Here is an 18,751-nt window from a genome sequence, read left to right as displayed (position 1 = left end):
CCGGTCCCGCCCCGGAAGGCACCGAGCGCCCGGGCCGGCCGCGATGCTGCAGCTCCGGGACGCGGCGGAGGGCGGCGAAGGGGACGGCGGCGGGGACGGGGGCAGCCCCGCGGCCGCGGTGCTGGTGCCGGGGGAGGCCGGGCCGCTGCTGCCGCCCCGGCAGACGCTGCGGCCGGTGTCGGTGCGCACCGCGACCCGCGGCGGCCGCCTGCGGGAGTACTTCGTGTTCCGGGTACGGCCGCGCCGCCGGGGCGGTGGGGGGGGAGCGGGGCGGAGCGGAGCGGCCCCCGCAGCCGGTAACGTGTCCCCCCCTTGCCCCGCAGCCCGGCACCATCGAGCAGGCGGTGAGCGAGATCCGCGCGGTCGTGCTGCCCGCCGAGGACGGGGAGGTGCAGAGCGTCTGGCTGCTGGCGGAGTGAGCGCTGCCCCTGCCCCAGCCCCAGCGCGGCCTTGCTTCCATCCCTGCACCCCCTGTGGCCTTCCCTCCATCCTGCCCCCCCAACCCGCACATCCCCGCTTTGCTCTGCTTTAACTGCTCCTGGTTACCTGCAGAACAAGCCCTGCAGGGGCTGAGGCTGGCTGCATCATGCTCCTATCCCCGTGCAGCCCAAACCCACCCAAGGGTGAGATGCAGACCCTGAGTTAACTTGTTCCAAAATCTTACGACCCTAAGAGTTAAAACATAATCTACTCCTGGGTTGCCCTGACATTGATACAGTATTATAGCTGTGATGGCTCAGCAGCAGGTAAAGGTGAAATCCATGAAATGTGAAGAAACAGACAAGGTTTTCTGTGTACAGGCTGTTCTTATAGAGGAAAAGGCTGTCAGACCACACAGGTAAAGGAAACTGTTTCTTTCCCCTGAGCATGCACCACTGCAGTTAATTCAGCCAGCATGGCAGCACACTAACGGCGTGGTGTTAAACACGCTCTAGTGCTGGTGAGGGCTCATCCGCCCTGTTTAAGGGGCATTTGCTCTCCAATAACACCTCCAAATCCTCAGACTTACTAAGAAAATCAGAGTATTCCCTCTGTTGTGACACTCCCCCTCCTGTCGGACTTGCTGACTCAAAGCAAAGGCCCTGATGGAATGGGTTCATTCTCCTTCGTGATTCTTCTGCCCATGACCAAGACCGCTAAAGCTCGGTCTTGTTGCCTGGCCAGGATCGATCACTGGAACAACGAGAAGGAGCGTCTGGTTCTCATCACAGACTGGTCCCTCCTCATCTGCAAATACAACTTCATCAGCCTGCAGTGCCAGCATGTGACGAGGATCGCCCTCAGCGCCGTCGATACCATCTCGGTTGGGCAGTTCGAGTTCCCCTCTAAGTCTCTGAACAAGTGAGTTGATGCAGTAACGCTGCAGTGTTGTTGTAACTCCTGTTGTCGCTGTGAGTAGTCAGAGCTGTCAAACCTTTGCTCCTAACTGCTGGCCATGGCTGAGAGCTCTCCTTTTGCTCACCTGACTTTGCAGACTATTGCTCAGCCTTACTATAAGACCTTGGAGTAGCTGCTATTTTGGTGGGGCAATCAGCACTTACATTAAAAGCAAGTTGCTCAAGGACTTTCAATGTAAGATGAGTAGATTTGGGAGCAGAAGTTCATTGCCATTAATGTTCAAGGCCAGGCTGGACAGGGTCTAGTGGAAGGTGTCCCTGCCTGTGGCAGGGTGTTGGAACTGGATGAGCTTTAAGGGCCTTTCCAACCCTAATTCTATGTAGTGCAGTAGTAGTACCACCTTAGCATTACTAGAAAGCCACGTGTAAATGTCAGGTCATACATCAACACAGGCTATTACAGGCAATGCAGTTCAGATGTTGGGTCCTGGGCATCTAACAAGCGTCACCTTCTTGCCCCTAGCTTATAAGAAGGTATCTTTGAATATTCCAGAGGCCAAATTCTTCTCTTACTGATCTAGAGGAAACACTTACTACCAAACTTGTATTTCAGCTTCCAGTTCTAAGCCTGTCTGTTTCAGACAGCATGTTTCCAGTTAAACTGACCTCAAAGAGTCCAGAGTCTTACCCTGTTACTTGTGTTGTCTTCAACATCAGGCGAGAAGGTCTCGGGATTCGAATTCAGTGGGACAAGCAGAGTCGTGCTTCCTTCATCAACAGATGGAACCCGTGGTCCACCAGCATCCCCTACGTCACCTTCACCGAGCACCCCATGGCAGACGCTGATGAGAAGGTGGCCTCCCTTTGCCTGGTAAGGAACTGGCCTCCCCTGCTCTAGGTGGGCTGTTGAGCTCCTAGGCTGGGCATGACTTGGATGATTTTGGAAAGATACAGCAGTTAGATGGAAGCAGTTAAGGCAAAGAGATGGATCCTTCTCTGACTTACCCCACAGGCTGATGCCTGATGACTTCTAGGACTGCCAGCTAAATAAACACTTTAATTGCTGACTGCAAACCTTCACTTAGGTGGTTCTCCATTTTACTTGCAATAGTTGCTTTCCCTTAAAACCAGAACACCATAGTAATGTATGTTCAGCACGTCAGTGATAAGGGCGATCAGAAAGAAACAGCATTAAGCCACTGGTAAATCTTTACACATCTAGGCCATGCATTTCAGTTACACATAAATAGTGTCCTGGTATTAACTGTATCATGAAGGTTAAATGTCAGAACATAAAGTTTATCATGGCATGGAAGATACATGATGACAGCAGTGGCATTCAGCCCTTACAAGTCAATGCAAAGGCTGATGAACGCTAGCTGTTTATCCAGCAATCTTTAAAACAAAGGAAGAACACCAAGATGACTTTTTTCTTTCAGCTGGAGAACTTCAAAACTCAGCTCATCCAGGCTGTGAAGAAAGCCCAGAAGGAGTCTCCGTTGCCAGGAAGGGCAAATGGTGTGCTTGTGCTGGAGCGTCCTCTGCTGATCGAGACCTACCTGGGATTGATGTCCTTCATCAACAACGAGGCCAAACTCGGCTACTCAATGACAAGAGGCAAAATTGGATTTTGAAACTCATTGTGGGGCATCTTTTCAAGGGCAAGTGATTTGGTATGGGGCTGGGGAGAGCAGCAAAACATCAGATAAAGTGAGGAAGTCGGGGGAGCACGAGGAGGGTGGAGAACTGGAGGTTCACAGGAGGCCTGAGTTGTTCTGAGAACACACAGGCCAGGTTAATCTGACACAAGTAGTGTCACTCATACTGTGTATTGGATTTACACAAGGCTAGCTAGCAGCAGTTACTTTTCATTTCTAACTACATGTTCTTCTAACTAAATGTTAATTAAGGGCAATGGGAATCTGCTACAGCCACTCTGCACAATTTCCAAGACACAGCAAGCCATTCATGCCCTGTTGCAGCTGTCTCCCTGTGCGTGGTGTCAAACACTGCAGTGTGCTTGGGCTTCATTCACATTGTTTAAAGAGGTGGCAGCGGTCACAGTTCAGGTACCTTAGCGCTTAGATTAAGGCCTGTGAAGTCATTCTGTAGCTAACCAGTCAGCTAAGTGTTAAACACCCCTGTTGCATCTGCTCAGAAACAGTCCAAATGAGCTATGCTTGAATAGGACTTTATTGGCTTCCTAACTTCTTGTGTGTGTGTGTGCTTGCTGTAGCCACAGAATAAAGACTTTATGGAGAGAATATTGCCAAAAGCCCTTGCCAACACATCTGCCTTCAATGCTATTATTTATAAAACTGAAAAGGAATCCTATTTTGATTAGATTTATATTCTTAGCAGTTTTTCTTAAATCAAGTCTAGGAGAACAGCAGGGCAGGACTCATCCTGGAGCCCAGTAAAACTTTGGTGCCAACCTTGATTTACACTTCACCTTATACAGACGTCCAGTAATGAAATGCAGAAGCAGCATAAGAGACTGCAACAGCAATTGTGCCCAAGGTTACTCTGACCACCTCTTTCATTGCGTGTGACCTTCTAGGTGTGCTGTTTATCAGAGCATTTCTCTGCACAACTGCAATGCTGAATAAATGCTGTGCTGCAGTGGTAGATTTTGGACTAAGATGTGCTTTTTATGAAGCCTCTGTAAAGCTGAAATCATGATGGAATGCAACAAGCTGCATGCCCCTCAATTCATTTTCTATGATACCTGTTTAATTATAATTAATCTTGCAGTAAAGTTAAATTTTAACTCAATTTGTTTGTTTCTCTTCATTGTGGGGAGACTGAGGCTGTGAAATTAAGTAGCAATTCAAAAACATCCAGTGAATTCCTCAGCAGTGGGCTCCCTTCCTCTGATGGACCCAACAGCCAGCTACATGGGTTACAGAGATAGGACAGACCAACTGCTCCTTCCCTGACCACCCACCCACTCCTATCTGGCATTAGGCAGTTGGGTCAAAAGCTCCCATTTCAACTGGCTTTAGTGCATCATTCTAAAGTACCAGCTATGATCCTTCTTATAAAGATTTAGTAAATCTATAGTAGACCAGGTGCAATTACTGTCACCTGTTAATACCTTAGTCTGGAAATTACTGCAATGACTAGAGAGGACTTGATTTGCTTCTGAACACAGAACTTGTACTGCTTTAACACTGACTGATTCCCTAGAAAGTGTCATCCTGGTGTATCTACTTCTGCTACAATATTTAGTTCTAATACACCAGAAAGATCTTGTTGTCTTACCAGCCTGGATACATTGGTGTGTGCAAGTAACTGTCTTCTTGCGCTCAGGTTAATCACCTCACCAATAACAGAGAAACAGACTTCAGAATGGAGTTAGAGCCATTGCAAGTTTGTAACTATCAAAGCATTTATTGGAAATTATAAAATTTAAATAGCTATACATTATATACACACAGCTAGTTTTAGAAAAAAAGGTTTCATAGTTGATAAAGTCCAAGAGAAAGTTCAAAGTACTACAGTTTTCTTGCAATCCAGGTCTCATTCTCTACACACAGTTGCTACATCACTTCATTCAATCACAGTACTTCACACACTGGAGTTTGGGGTAGGCTTCTTCAATAAATAATCCATAAATACAAGAACTTCACACTGGGCAAAAAGGCTTGGCCCCTGTCCTCATTCCTCCTCAAACTCGTGAGCAGTTTTATGCAAAGGGTTGTTACTTTACCTCTTCTCTTTCCAAGTAACAGACACAAAAGTTGTCCTTACTCAGGAGCACCATGGAGTCTCCACTGGAATGCCAGGACAGAGACACGATTGGGAAGTCACCTGCAGAAACGGATCAGACCGATAACTGGGAGTACATTTAGTACATAAAGCTGCTGATGGCTTGTGAAGTTCCCACAGACCTTACCTTCCACTGGGACCTGCACAGACACACAGCCGGCTGGGGACCACAAGTAGACATTACTATTCCCTGTGCATACAGCAAGGCGGGGTTGTCGGGGGTCCCACTGGAAGCACTGGATGGCACACAGCTGCTCTAGGACTACAGACAGCTTCAGCTTTTGAATATCCCAGATCCAGACAGCGTTAGGAATGTTATCTGTTGGAAAAGGAAGAGGTAATCATGTCAATACCTGAAGGAGAAAAAAAGTAGTGTGATCTTTTTACAACATGGGCACTACTGATGTCAAACACAACACAAACCCTTTGGGTACACCATGGGTGTAACACCACTAGAGTTTTGCCCAGCACTGCCTTCAATTTTGCCTTGGAAATACTGCAAAAAGGATAAAAAGTGACTTAGTTTGTTTTCCAGAACCACAGCTTCTGTGACACAGACACAGGCAGCCCTTTAGGAGCAGAGAAGGGAAAAGATTAAAGTTAAATCCATGACTCTCACCATTTGAGGTAATCAACTCCCCCACTACAGGTTATGAAGAATTCTACCTTTCAATAAACACTTGCTGTAAATGGAGGAGGAAACCTGAACCTTTCATTTTCTAATACAGCAAACTCACCTACATTTGTAGAGATATAAAAAGCATCCTACTCATTAAATACAAAGCCAAGGCCAAGTTAATGCACTGATGAGCAGCTCTGGCAGCTCACAACACTTTATGTACACTATAAGACATAGGCTGAACTTCCTCTGTAGTTGCATGTTTGCACAGCAGAGCTGATTTTAAACCCCACATGCAGTGAGCAAGTTCTCTCTCCAGTGTAGGGCAGCAGGAACTCACCATTTTTGGTAGCCAGGAAGCAGTTATCCGGACTGAACGCCAACATCCCGATGCCCATTTTGGGATTTGCCCGGTCAGAAGCTGGTTTGACATAGTGCAAGGAGAGTGGCACCTCAGAAATGGCATCTGGAATTTGAAAGAGAAGTAATCAAGCCTGAATGGACAAAATATTTACATGCCAACTGTTAAACACCCCTTATTTCTGAGATGACAGGGCTGTATTTCACTCATCTCCAAGATGTCCCTATCAAAAAGCTTCCACTGTCTTAAGACAGTGCATCTTCACATACACAGCTCACTGTTCTTGCCCTTCTATAAGGCTGGAAATCCAGGCAAGCCTGGGATTAAGCTACCAAAAAAACAAAAACAAAAACCAGGGGATCAAGTTCACTGCTCTTTCAAACACCAATGCAAACCACAGGTGATTTACAGCACTGCAAACAGTGAATAAGGAAGTCATCCGTTGCCTTCTACAGTATCCTACTGGTCTTTAACATGCCAGCAAACCAGCCTGCAGACAGCAGCCCCTCTGGCAGTGTGCAGCACTGATTCACTGCCCTTCAGAGCACCCACTGGAGCCATTCAGTACCAAAGGGGCAGAGTTCACCTATAGCTATTACTCCTAGAAAGACTTCACGTGGCAAACTCAAGCATCTCGTAGTAAACTTTGGCTTACATTTACTTTGTGTGCTGAAGAGAGAACTAGCCAATGCTCTTGTTGGAGGGAAAGAAAGTCTCTCTGTTTCAACAGATGGGGATTTCTCCACTTCTTTATACACAATCTACAAAGAAACAAGTGAGAGTTCTACAGAAGGGCCTCAGAGAATTTGAACACGGGCTATTACCAAACCATTCATATCCCATTATCTCATTTGTAAGCATGTTGTGTCTCAGCATCCCCTGGTTCACCACCAGGGCTTCAGTAGGCAAATACCAAACTCAGTGAATCATCTGCTGTTTGGAACCACGATCAGGAAAACACTCCTGTGATATATAAATGAACCTTGAAGTCTATGAAGAGCGAGTCTGCCAGAGCACACCTCATCTGTTATTCCCAAGAGCTAAAATCTGGCAGCACAATAAATCACCTCCATTACAATGGGAACATCAGTTTCATTTCTGCAACAAAGACTCTTAATTGGATACTACCATAAAAAATGCAAAGCACAACACTGCAGGAGGGAATAGCAAAGATATTTTAATAGTCTGCCTACTACATATTATTTCCAAACACAAGCACCGGGATAAAATGCACCAACTGCAGTTCCTGTCCGTGTAGCAGAGATTAACAGAGCTATTCCCATTTGCTTTCCATTACATGTTTTACAGCTAGCTGGAAGTAAGGGCATTTTTGAGTCGTGAGAAGTTTTGCTGAGGTGCATTCAGTGGATCACGCCTCACTTCTGGTTAGAGGCATCACTGGAGTCATGGGAATACTGCAGACTTCCAGTCTGCACACGTGAAGTCTCCCAGGATATCTGTCCAGACACAAGCCCGGTCTCCCTCTGCAGCAGCACGCAGCACTACTACACTGTGTTCTTTTTACCTTGATGGATGGGAACAGTTTGTGATTTTTGGAACAAAAGCCACAGCTCTCTGCCTGCTGCCAACTGCCCAGAATCTGTTGGGCCCTGCACATACAGGTATGCAATGGTAAAAATAAACCCTGACAGATGTTTACAGGAAATGCTCTTTAGGTGAGCTACAGGAGCCTGTACACACAAGATGTAGATCTGACCACAATCCAGGTCCAATGCTGTTTAAAGTCATGAACTGTACAAAGCTGAGACAAATCTCTCCTGTTGTTTCCCTGTTTGCCATACTCTGCACACCCACATCTGTAATGCAATCCCCATCTACATCAAAATACACTGGCATGTGACAAAGCACCTGAGAATCTGTGAGTCCCAAAGCTGAGGGGATCATACACACAGTCTCCAAACTTGAAAGGATTCCTTTCTTACATCCCCAAATTTTAATGGGATTTTCCAAGCCCTTTACACATTAGAAGGGGAAAAGCAAGGTCTCCAGAACAAAATCTCTGGGATACAAACAACAGCATCAAAGCACTGCCAATGACTCAGTGGATTCCAGATCCATACTTACAGTCTTTGTGCTCACAACAGTTGCTGGATGCTCAAACTCTGTGATCTTCTTCCAAGTTACATGGTTCAAGATACGCACCTAGTTGTGGAAAGCATTGCAAGATAGAACCAGTATGACAAAGTTCTACAAATGGTTCAGGTAAGAGAGAAGGTAAACTTAGTTCTTACCTTTTCATCATAGCTGCCAATTGCCAGAAATTGACTGCTGGGACTCCAGGCCACTGATTTAATGCCAAGCGACCATTCATAAGCCCGATACGTGGACAGCAGTCTGCCATCGAGGGAGTACAGCAGTATTTTATACTGAAACAGAAATGGATTATTCTAAAGACTAACAATATTGTTTAAAGTCATAGGCAGCCAAAACTATTCCTTCCAAACTTTCCTCACTAAAAGGCAGCAAATTAAATACAAAGGGGCTGGCCTTTTAACTGTGATTTGACACAAGAGGCTTGAGGCTTCCAGTTTGGCTCTTCTGGCTCTCTCAGACCACAGCCACGTTGTCTCCAAGAGCACAAATGCCCCACTGAGCCAGAGCAGTGGCCCCTCCAGCCCACCACTCTCCAACAACACCAGCAGGTGACACTATGGAAGACCCTCATCCTCCTTCAGCATCTGCCAGCCCTCCAATCCAGGCTGTTCCAACCCTGCCCATTCCCAGGGCTGTTTTGATCACACAGCCCATAAAATCATGGCCACCAGAGGCCGTTTTTCTATACCTAGATATTCACCTACTCAGAGCAGAATGACAGCAACTTAGATATTCCTTGCTAAATTTTGGGGTCAGTATTTAACTGTAAAACTACTGTGCAATGCAAAGTACAACAGTAGGAACCTCACAGCAGAATTCCTTTATTATTTCAGTAACAGCTTCTGCACCACTTACAATCAATTTTTTTCAAGCTAAATCAGAAAGCCAATAAGATAATTTGCTGTCATTGAAGATTTACACAACAGTTTGGCATACACTCATGAGAATATCCATTACCTATACAAACATAGCAGTTAAAATGGCTTGATTCAGCTTTCACATTTAAAGGAAAAAACACGAAATTAACTATTATAGTTAGTGCTTTATACACAGCAGCTAAAACTCAACTTGGACCCTCCAGGAATATAACCATTTTTTTCTCCATACCTCCAGACACGTATCCCACACTGCCAGGACACAGCCATTAGGAGCCCATTCAATCCCAAACAGATCTTGGGTTTCAGTGTCAAAATGCTGTCCCCAAAAGAGAAAACACAAAACCATTTGAAATATTGTGTTAAAAAACACTGTTGCACTGACTGAAAATCCTCAGTTTTATGCTATTCGGTGCTACCACAAATGCAAGACAGCCCTTGCTATGCTAGCATGGAAACAGAAGTGTTTGCTTTTGCAACAGTACGCTGAATTCCCTGTTTCTTTGATTTCCCTTTACAGAGGAGGCAAAAACTTGTTATACCTTAAAATGAACATAATTTCATAAGAAAGGAAAAGTAATTCCACTGAATCAGTCAAGGAATCCAGCTAGGCAAATTCCTTGCCTCAAAGACCAGTATAGGATCATTATGGAAGGGCTTGGGAACACAACAAGCATTCAATGGGATTTCCTAAATCCTGCCATCAGGTTCTAAGGAGCCTCAGGACTCCTGAGCCAGAGGTGACATCAGGTACAGAGTAGTTCTTAATAGGTTTTAATATCAGATCCATCCAGTCCTCTACAACATGCTAGTGTGCATCCCTCACAGCCTAAAATCAAGCTACCAAAGTGACCGAGTTTGAAGCAGCCAGCATGCCACACATGCTTGTAGTTTACACACAAGGGAAAGGCAAGGATGTATCTTACTCTCAGTAGCTGCCAGTCACTGCACACAAAGATGCTAATGAAGTCCTTGCAGTCACGTCTTTCTGCTACTGCCATGTAGCGGCCATCCTTAGTGAAAGCTATCCCTGCAATGAGACAAAGTTAATTCAGAAAATGAGAGAGAAAACATGACAGAATAGCTGACAACTCCTCAAGGAAGAACAATTACTTCCAATTCAAAGGATAAATGAAAAGAGAAGGAAAAAACATCTTCATAGATCACATTAATCAAAATCAAGGCAATGCATACTGTCACTAACTTTCTTGTGTCACAGTTCTTCAGCTTTCTATGTGCTACTTCTAAGGACACAGCTTCAGAGCTACTGCAGAACTCCAGCATGCCTCAAAAACCCGTGTTTGATTACTGATAGTTGTTATATAAAAGCCACAGATTTGAAATAAGCAGTTCATTAATCTAAGCTAAATGGATTAGTTATGCAACCATTGGTACTCCACAAGCTTCCAGGCATTGGTCCCCATCTACTCTTATTTTATATGGGATACATAATTGTTTGTGTCATACATGGGATACAAGCCTCAGGCAGGATACTGCTAACCACAGCCATGTGGCTAAACAGGCCTGACACAGCTTCCCTTTAAAATCTTTTCATGTGCAAGAGATGGCAAAAGCCACTTTGGATTAGTGTTTTCATCACCAATGCATCCAGCTTCATTTGATGTCTTAAAAGGACCCTTCAGAGGCAAATGCAGCAAAGATGTAGATTTGCAGAACGGGCACATGGATTGATGTGATCCTTCATTCACAGCGAGAGCGTGACATCCCCAGAGCACATCTTTGTGCTGGCAGCCAGTGGAACATGGAAGGGGGCCAGGGCCCACCCTGAGACCTGTGTTTTGTCATTACATTCCTTTTCCCTTTCTGCCATGTTAAACAACACCATTTTGGTGTTAGATTTGTGTCACTTACCCTGCTGACAAGCTTTGGGATACTTGATGTAAGATACAGACTTGGTACACAAGGACCACACTGTTATCCGCAGCTGTCAAAGAAACGAAGACAAGGAAGTATGTGTTTAGTTCTGTGGATAAAAAAAGGTAAGTAAACAGAAACCAATAAACCTACTTCAGTCACACAAAGTAGATCAATGTACCCTCTGGGATTAAACTTTGCAGCTACTCTATGTAGCTTAAACAAAGCCTGAGAAGTAAGGGTGATGAATTCTCCTCTCCCAGGTCCCTTCAGGTAGCAAGGTTACTTATTGCAAATCACCATGACAGGCACACTGGAGACACCAGAGGCGTATAAGAGACGCGGAACACCAATATGGAGAAAAGCTCTTCATCAACACCAAAGTTACTGATAGCAGCAGAAATCTAGCTACACGTATCATACACAGGCACTCTTGAGCTGGGACAAAAAAAAAACAGTTTCATCTCAGGATCTAGAGGAGAGATGAGAAGTTTCTTGAATTTCGGAATGGATGAAAAGTTATAGCAACTTAAGAACATTGTACCTCTTGGCAAAGAGGTACCAAGTATGAAAATGGAGCTGTATTTTTTCAACTCTTAGACACACTCTGCTTTGACAGCTAATTTCTTTTGCATTTTGCTCTTCCTTCCTCAGCGATACACCCAATGCATCCTACATCCTTCCTGAAAGCGGGAGAAAAGAACCAAAACATGCCATGCAAAGCAAGGCATTAAACATGATGTTTGGGATATTTCTGGAGGCCTGTGCATCCCTAAGCCACCCAAACAGCAGAGAAGGCAGTCAGCTGCAAAAGAAGCCTCTCCACAGCTCTTCAAGGTCACAGCCCACATTCTGGAAGCTCTGTGTTGCCATCTGCAGATTATTCAATTAAAAACAAATACTTTCCCTTAGCAACGGCAGCCCCACCAGACATATGTGCATTAATCAGGATGGCATGTGAATCATTTATAGCTGGAGCAACGAATGTTCCCAGGATAGTATTTTTCTTGTGGTTTCCTACATGTTACTGCACCAAGGTAAGAGATTCTAGGAGAGATGCAGGTAAACCTGTTTCTCCAAGAAACCATCTTTCCCAGAACTACTGAATAACAAAACTAACCCTAACCCTGTCCACTTCCATCCAAAGTTAGAGAAGGCATTGCACCCTATTTCACCCAGGGTTTATTATTCTCGTTATTTCATATGTATGAAATTACAGCTAAACACCTACAGTGCCTTTAAGTTTAGCAGGTCCTAGAGGAACCCTTGAGCTGAAGAACATTAATCAAGTTTTATCGCTGCAACTGCTCACTTCCGGACCCACAGAAATACAGCAGTTAGTCTGCTCCTCATGCAAGATTTACTTTAAAAATACCAACACAATGCCTACTCACATTCTTCTAGCACAACTGCAATAGTGATATGCTGCTTGCTCCTATTAATTGCAGCGTTAAATGTACTTGCTGCCGTTCCTCCCCCGACCAAAACACGCAGCCTACACAACACACATTCTGCAGCCACTTAATACAAGCTTAGCAGCTGCAAGCTTCGAATGCTGAGGTCTGCATTGTAATTTTTCCCAACAAAGGCATCCAAGTTTACACTTGTGCTGCTGCTTGGCCTCAGGATCAACTCACCTGGCCTGCTCTGTGTCAAACACTTCCACCCCAGACCATGCTGGCTGACTCTGAGGCAAAACCGCACCACTCATGTCAAACTCAAGTGTGTAGGAAGAGAAGAGTCGCTACAGGTGTGAAGCTGCACGTGATGTGCAGAGCTCTCACTGTAACTTCTGCATTGCTGGTTGGAAGGGACCTTAAAACTCATTCAGCTCCAACCCCTGCCACAGGCAAAAAGACACCTCACACTAGAGCAGGTTGCTCCAAGCCCTGTCCAACCTAGCCTTGAACACTGCCAGGTCCTCCATTTGCTGCTCAGAACCTTCTCTAAAAGGATCAAGTTTTGCAATTCCCCAGAGTAGACACTAATAATGGTTTCCCTGTTCATTCTCGTCACATTGTACTTAAAAGCTGAGCATGTGCTTCACCAAAACTGACAATCCTTTGGTAACCAAAGCACTTCATCTTCAGACTTGATCTCCATCAGTCACAGGACACTCGTAACTACTAAGAAGGTCCTCTATTCCAGTATTATTCCTGAAAAGGCTGCAAGCTGGTGAGGGAAGTGCACAACAGCAAGGTACAGACCACCGATATGCTCTGCCCTAACATCCTTGTAACCGCTTGCCCAAGTCACAGAGCAGGAGCCTGAAGGAGCACTTCAGCATCTATAAACTGAGGAAGTTACATTAGGAGCTTAACCTATGGACTTCACACCTATCTTACACAGATTAACAACATGTTTACAATTAAACTAGGACAAAAAGGGAGAATCTTCATATTCCCAACTGGAACTGAAACATCATTCCGTAATCTCGCCCAACATAAACTAGCCTAAGAGTGATTATTTCACAGCTATCAGGTATGAGACAGAAACATATTGCAATAAGTTTGCATTGCTCTTGCTTTTCTCAGGGACTTTGTGACAAAGGGACAATTGCTTGCACAGCAGGAGACCAGATCATGGCCAGCCAAGCCTGCAGCCAGCTCTTCTGCACTGAGCACCGGTGCTTTCTCTTTAGCACAGATCCATTAAGTGGCATTGTCAAACTCAAATCCTAAGGATACCGGGGTCTGAGAAGTTTTCAGCTGTTGTTTTGCAGTGGAAAAACAAACCAAAAGCAGCAGCATTTTTAAAATAGCCTAAAAACAGCTGAGAAATAAAAAGTATTTAGATGGTAACGTGATAAACAGTCTCCAGTGCTGGGTTCAGGACTACAGCCCAATGTTGACAGCTACAGGCAGGTGTAGGACTGGTGATTTTCAATGGATAAAAACACACTTTTAAACAACCTTGCATCTCAAATGACCATCAACTTTTGTCCCAGACTTGACTGGGTCACTACGCCTCCTTACATAGCAGTGTCTGTCAGCACTGGATTTCAGAAGATTATTCAGAGCACATTCCTCGACAGAAAGCATTTTTCAACCACTGCAGCCATTTACAGTTACTAAGGATTAGCTCCATTATACACAGAAACACTTATTCCCCCTGCTGCTGTAGTTTGAAAGAAGCTCCTCAGTGTTCAGTACCTAATGCAGAACTGAAGTATATGCAGTTTATATTATGGCTCTTGAAAGAAACACTCAACAATGCTGCTGATCTTCACACTATTTATCACAAAACATGAGTCACAAGGAAGAGGATCCATTTGCTTCCTCCGCATCTTTTATCTGCAGCTCGTGTTTAAGCTCTACACGTGCCTATAAATTCAGGCACTGTAACTGGAGAGATACCTGGGACACACCAAAAATGTGGAAACTTCTGGAAATCAACTAACTAGATACTACGCACACTTCTGCATGGGAAGCATGGGAAATTCCTCTGTATCTGTAACCTGGTATTGTTAAAAAAACAATTCACTACCAAGTGATCAGAGTCTATGTACTCCCTCCAATAAGGCTGTACCACTTGGCTGCCCTGTATATCATGCTGTTTACTGCAGCAATTGTGTGAAGACTTGGACAGGTACCTCTGCCTACAATATTATGTATGTTGTGTAACAATTCTAGGACCCAAAAAACTTCCACATTATTATTACAGATCCATCTCCAATAAAATGATCACATTTGCAGAGCTATATTAACATTAAATCATCAGGCAACCAACACCTGGCTGACAGGGAAGCCCTAAGCCCTCCGAGCAATCACTGTATTCAATAACATATATAATACACCAATATTAAGTGTCCTGACAGTTTCTGTCTCCAGCACTACTCTGTCTGTCCTACCAGACTATGGATTTAGCAGAGAGAGAGTAAACACAACTCAGACACCAGCATAACCCAGGCAGCTGTCTGACAAAAGCTAATTTAGCAGCCTGTTTACAGCTGGAAAGAAAACTTATCCCAAGACAGATGCCAACTTGGCAAAGGCTTAATGAAATCCTCTAAGGTCAAACCAAGTTCTGTTGGAGGCAATAAATACTTGCTAGTCCACCCCCACATGCACATGCCACGAGATACTCACACTTGTAGCACATAGCACCAGGCTGCAGTGGGGGTTACTGCCTTCACCTCTCCCTGACTAGCAGAGGATTTAACAACTTCAGGCTGAAGTTCTGAATGAGCTCTGAAACTCATTTTGTTTTAGTTGCCATCAGGATGATTCATTGCTAGGAAAATTGAGGTCTAAATTCGTCACTCCTCATAACCCACTGTCTAAAGGGGTAGAGGAATGGAACAAGACTGAAAATCTTTACCCCAGCCAGCACTAAACATCCTTGCCAGAGAACTCTGCCACGTGTACGTGCAATTCTTTGCTCATTCATCTTTGCACTGAACATCACCGATCACCAACTCTAATCCAAAGACCACAAACAGCTGAGAGTCAGACTTCCCCTGGCCTCCCAGCAAACCCAGTGCCCAGAAGCCACACCTGACAGGGATTCTACCCTAAGGTGGGTTCCAGAACAGGGCTCCTCATCAATAAGCACTAATAAGCAATAGATTCTATGAGGTGTTTTAATCTCCCAAGTGGTTCCATGAACAGCAGCCCAACTTCTACGTGCCAAATCAAACAGTTATGAAAATATTTCTCTAAATTTCATCTCATACATCAATAAACCTAAGATCATACTTTTGAATTCCACAGACTCTTAAATGTTGATGGTTTGGAGCTTTATTTGGTTTTGCCCGAGCCTTCCCCGAGAGATGAACAACACATTTGATTTCTAAAATCATTCTGATGAATACCAGTTACCCCTGCACTTTCCTCAAACATATAATTTTACCTTCAAAGCCAAGTGTTCACATTCTACCTGATCATCAGAAGCAAGAGAATAAAGTGTTCACAGAATAGCTAGCATCTACCCTGGAATTAACCTAGATTACATACATGGATACAGGAAATCTATATCCATGCTCTTCACCACCATCACATCTTTAAGAGCTTTAGGTTATTTTAAGAGGCAAAGTGCAGACAGTAACATCTGATACCAGGCAGAGTAATCATGACTTCACACTCACATGGAACTCGGTTGTGTTGAGAATGTGACGACCATCCGGACTCCAGCATGAGGCCACCAATCCTGCTGACCCCTCGTCTATCTTACAGTGCCAGTCCGGCTGCTCCAGGGACCAGACCTAGGTCAGAGAGGAAACCAGAGAGGCAACACAAGGAACCAGCAGCTCACCACCCCCTCTGCTTGCGAGCACACACTACAGCAGCAAGGAGGTTCCACATCACGCATCAGAGACGTCAGGAAACCACTGCGAGCTACGGCCATGAAGGACTGGCGCTGGATCCCACTACAAAAGTAAGCCCCGCAGCTCTGTGTGCTTATACAAGTTGTAGAGTAAGGTGGCTTTTTAGCTGTGACAAATTCTGAACTTAAACCAAGTTTTAGTCCATTTAACAAGTGTGAATGTATTTATTTCCTACTGCACTGAAAGCTGGTAAGCCAGACTTCAGCTTTGAGTTTATTTTTATTCTAAAATGAATTTGTTTTCAAACTAAGATGTTTTCTTAAAAACAACAACATGCTTGGTTATCCTCAAACCCTGCATTACCAGGAGTGAGATCAGTTGCTTTAGCAATAACTCTGAACTGGTTACTAAGAAACTCACCCAGAGCACACACAAACCCCAAGCAGGAAACCCCCTGCCCTGCTTGGGTCTTACCTGCACAATCCCTCGCTTGTACATAGCGCACAGTATGAACAGTGAGTCCGACGACCACTCTATGTACTGGATCTGGTCCAGGCACGTGTACAGATGGAGGATCTGGAGGCTGCCCGCATCCCGGACAGCCAGGCGGTACTGCATGCACGATGCCTAGGCAAGAGCAAAGCCAAAGCTGAGCTGGCCTCAAAAGCCGCAGCTCCCACTGCACCGTGCAGTGCTGTGGTTGGCTTAGGGTTAATTTCGGAAGGGCTCGGTGTGTGCTGTGAACTCCAGTAGGAACGGTTAAAGCAGGGGGAAAGGCGGTGGGGATGTTAATTCACGGAACCCTCACTTTACCACTGCTCATTACTCTAAAACATTACTCCTTGGCTCATAACTATGACTTCATTAAGTAACCGCAGTCTGGTCACCGTTATAAAGAGCCCTGACCACTAAAAGCGCCCCAGCAACCCACCGGCCGCACGCACACGCTTGTCCTCCTAGGACCAGCGGCACTATCGCTCCCCGCGGCGGCCGGCCTGTCCGGACGGCGCTCACCGGGCCTCCCCGTACCACGCGCACCGCGCCGGCTGCGGAGGGACAGGCCGGGGCCCGGCTCCAAGGCCCCGCGCTGCCGCTTCACCCGACGCTCCCCTCGGGCAGCGGCCCCGACTCACCAGGCAGCGGCCGTCCGGAGAGAACCGGCCGAGGAGCCCCGAGAGCTTGAACAGCTCCGAGAAGTTCATGGCGGAGCGGAGCCGGCCCGGCCGCCATTCAAACCCGCCCGCGCCGCCGCCGCCACAGCCCCGGCCCTGGCCCCGGCCCGAGGCGGAAGTGGGGAACGGGCGGAACCGGGCTTACCAACACCCAATCATAGCGGGACGGCGCTGTCCCGACAGCCAATCGAAGCAGGGAGGGCGGTGCCCCAGGGCACGCCGGGAGTTGTAGTCCTGGTGCGGCGCCTCCTGCGCGGGGTCGGTAATTAACATGTAAATGAGCCCCTAATGAGGCGCTTAACGGTGAGAGCCCCCCAGCCCCTGCGCGGCCTCAGCGAGCCCCCGCGCTCAGCCAGCGCCCCCCATCCCGGCGCTGTTCCGCGGGCAGCGCCCCGCGCCCGCCCGCCCGCGGTAATGACCCCTCCCGGCTAATTGCTGATGGCAATTAGGGGCGCAGCGAGGGCAGAGGAGCGCTAATTGCAAGAGGAGCTTACCTGTAAACGGGACGGTAGCTGGATTGGAATTAATAAAGAAGTAAAGGTTTGGGGAGGGGGGGGGGGGGGCATTCTCCTTTAGGGGGGACAGACACGGTCATTAAAAAATAAACTTTGGGTCAGAGCAAGTGTTTGACTCTTGTTTTCATTATGGATCATGTATTTGGGGCCCCAAAACTGGTTACAGCAGCTCTGATGTATTTAGGGGCTGGTAGATCATAGAATCATAGAACAGTTTGGGTCGGAAGGGACCTTAAAGCTCCTCCAGCTCCAACCCCTGCCACGGGCAGGGACCCCTTCCACTGGAGCAGCTTGCTCCAAGCTCCTGTGTCCAACCTGGCCTTGAACACTGCCAGGGATGGGGCAGCCACAGCTTCCTTGGGCACCCTGTGCCAGCGCCTCAGCACCCTCACAGGGGAGAGCTTCTGCCTAAGAGCTCATCTCAGTCTCCCCTCTATCTTCTGAGTATGCCCAACGCACACAACTAGAGTCTCATTACTGATGGGTCTTGATCAGAAACACTCAGTCTTCATCCGCTGCCACGCTATGCGTATCTTGTCAGGCCAGTTTTCCCACAGTGTGGTGGGACCTTGCTGATCCCCCGACCGGGCTGCCCCGGTCCTCCGAGAGCCCAGTGCTGACGAGCCGGTCACGTTGACCAACACAGGCACAGAACCAGCTCAGCCCATCAGTGTGGCGAGAGGAAGAGCCTCCTTCGGGGTCAGCCCACATCGAGTCTCCTTCCCTGCTCCTTCGCTGCTAAAGCCCAGCCTCGGGCGCAGTGCTGCGGGGGGCTGCCGGAGCCCCGACAGCCGGAGTCACTTTGGTGACCAGCTTAATTCCCGGGCACGCTTGGCTGAGCATTC

The 18,751-nt window shown here is 46.6% G+C and overlaps 2 protein-coding genes and 1 long non-coding RNA gene across 4 annotated transcripts in view; 2 read left to right on the top strand and 1 right to left on the bottom strand.

Moving 5' to 3' along the window:
* The window catches only part of LOC134161579 (uncharacterized), a 94,513-nt gene extending 90,401 nt beyond the window's left edge, over positions 1–4,112 (top strand). The window contains exon 2 of the long non-coding RNA XR_009964032.1: positions 3,090–4,112. This is a non-coding gene — a long non-coding RNA (uncharacterized LOC134161579). The remainder of the gene's footprint in view (positions 1–3,089) is intronic.
* TPRG1L (tumor protein p63 regulated 1 like) lies at positions 29–4,112 on the top strand. The gene is made up of 5 exons (XM_062614570.1): positions 29–232; positions 324–415; positions 1,165–1,341; positions 2,055–2,208; positions 2,777–4,112. The coding sequence occupies exons 1-5, from the start codon at positions 44–46 to the stop codon at positions 2,969–2,971; spliced, it is 807 nt and encodes a 268-aa protein (XP_062470554.1). The 5' UTR covers positions 29–43; the 3' UTR covers positions 2,972–4,112.
* Positions 4,113–4,694: 582 nt separating this feature from the next.
* Positions 4,695–17,488, bottom strand: WRAP73 (WD repeat containing, antisense to TP73). Of its 2 annotated transcripts, none has more exons than XM_062614566.1 (12): positions 17,353–17,488; positions 16,694–16,846; positions 16,040–16,156; positions 10,951–11,023; positions 10,005–10,108; positions 9,311–9,397; positions 8,341–8,475; positions 8,174–8,251; positions 6,744–6,849; positions 6,068–6,193; positions 5,236–5,427; positions 4,695–5,150 (listed from the first exon to the last, which is right to left on the bottom strand). In XM_062614566.1, the coding sequence occupies exons 1-12, from the start codon at positions 17,419–17,421 to the stop codon at positions 5,041–5,043; spliced, it is 1,350 nt and encodes a 449-aa protein (XP_062470550.1). In that variant the 5' UTR covers positions 17,422–17,488; the 3' UTR covers positions 4,695–5,040. The 2 variants fall into 2 exon arrangements, with proteins under 2 accessions (XP_062470550.1, XP_062470551.1); XM_062614567.1 differs by having other exon boundaries at positions 16,694–16,963; positions 17,353–17,485.
* Positions 17,489–18,751: the final 1,263 nt, after the last annotated feature.

This window comes from Pezoporus occidentalis, unplaced genomic scaffold (assembly GCF_034315485.1).
Source record: "Pezoporus occidentalis ecotype Australia unplaced genomic scaffold, CSIRO_AGI_Poc_V1 ctg176, whole genome shotgun sequence".
NCBI lineage: Eukaryota > Metazoa > Chordata > Aves > Psittaciformes > Psittacidae > Pezoporus > Pezoporus occidentalis.
This window is presented reverse-complemented; position numbering and strand designations above follow the sequence as displayed.

Coding starts and splice junctions, on each gene's coding strand:
- TPRG1L (XM_062614570.1), top strand. CDS start 44: ATGCTGCAGCTCCGGGACGCGGCGGAGGGCGGCGAAGGGGACGGCGGC. Junction 233..323: donor GGGAGTACTTCGTGTTCCGG/GTACGGCCGCGC, acceptor CTTGCCCCGCAG/CCCGGCACCATCGAGCAGGC. Junction 2,209..2,776: donor AGGTGGCCTCCCTTTGCCTG/GTAAGGAACTGG, acceptor TTTTTCTTTCAG/CTGGAGAACTTCAAAACTCA.
- WRAP73 (XM_062614566.1), bottom strand. CDS start 17,421: ATGAACTTCTCGGAGCTGTTCAAGCTCTCGGGGCTCCTCGGCCGGTTC. Junction 16,847..17,352: donor CTCCGGACGGCCGCTGCCTG/GTGAGTCGGGGC, acceptor GCTCTTGCCTAG/GCATCGTGCATGCAGTACCG. Junction 16,157..16,693: donor ACAAGCGAGGGATTGTGCAG/GTAAGACCCAAG, acceptor TCTCTGACCTAG/GTCTGGTCCCTGGAGCAGCC.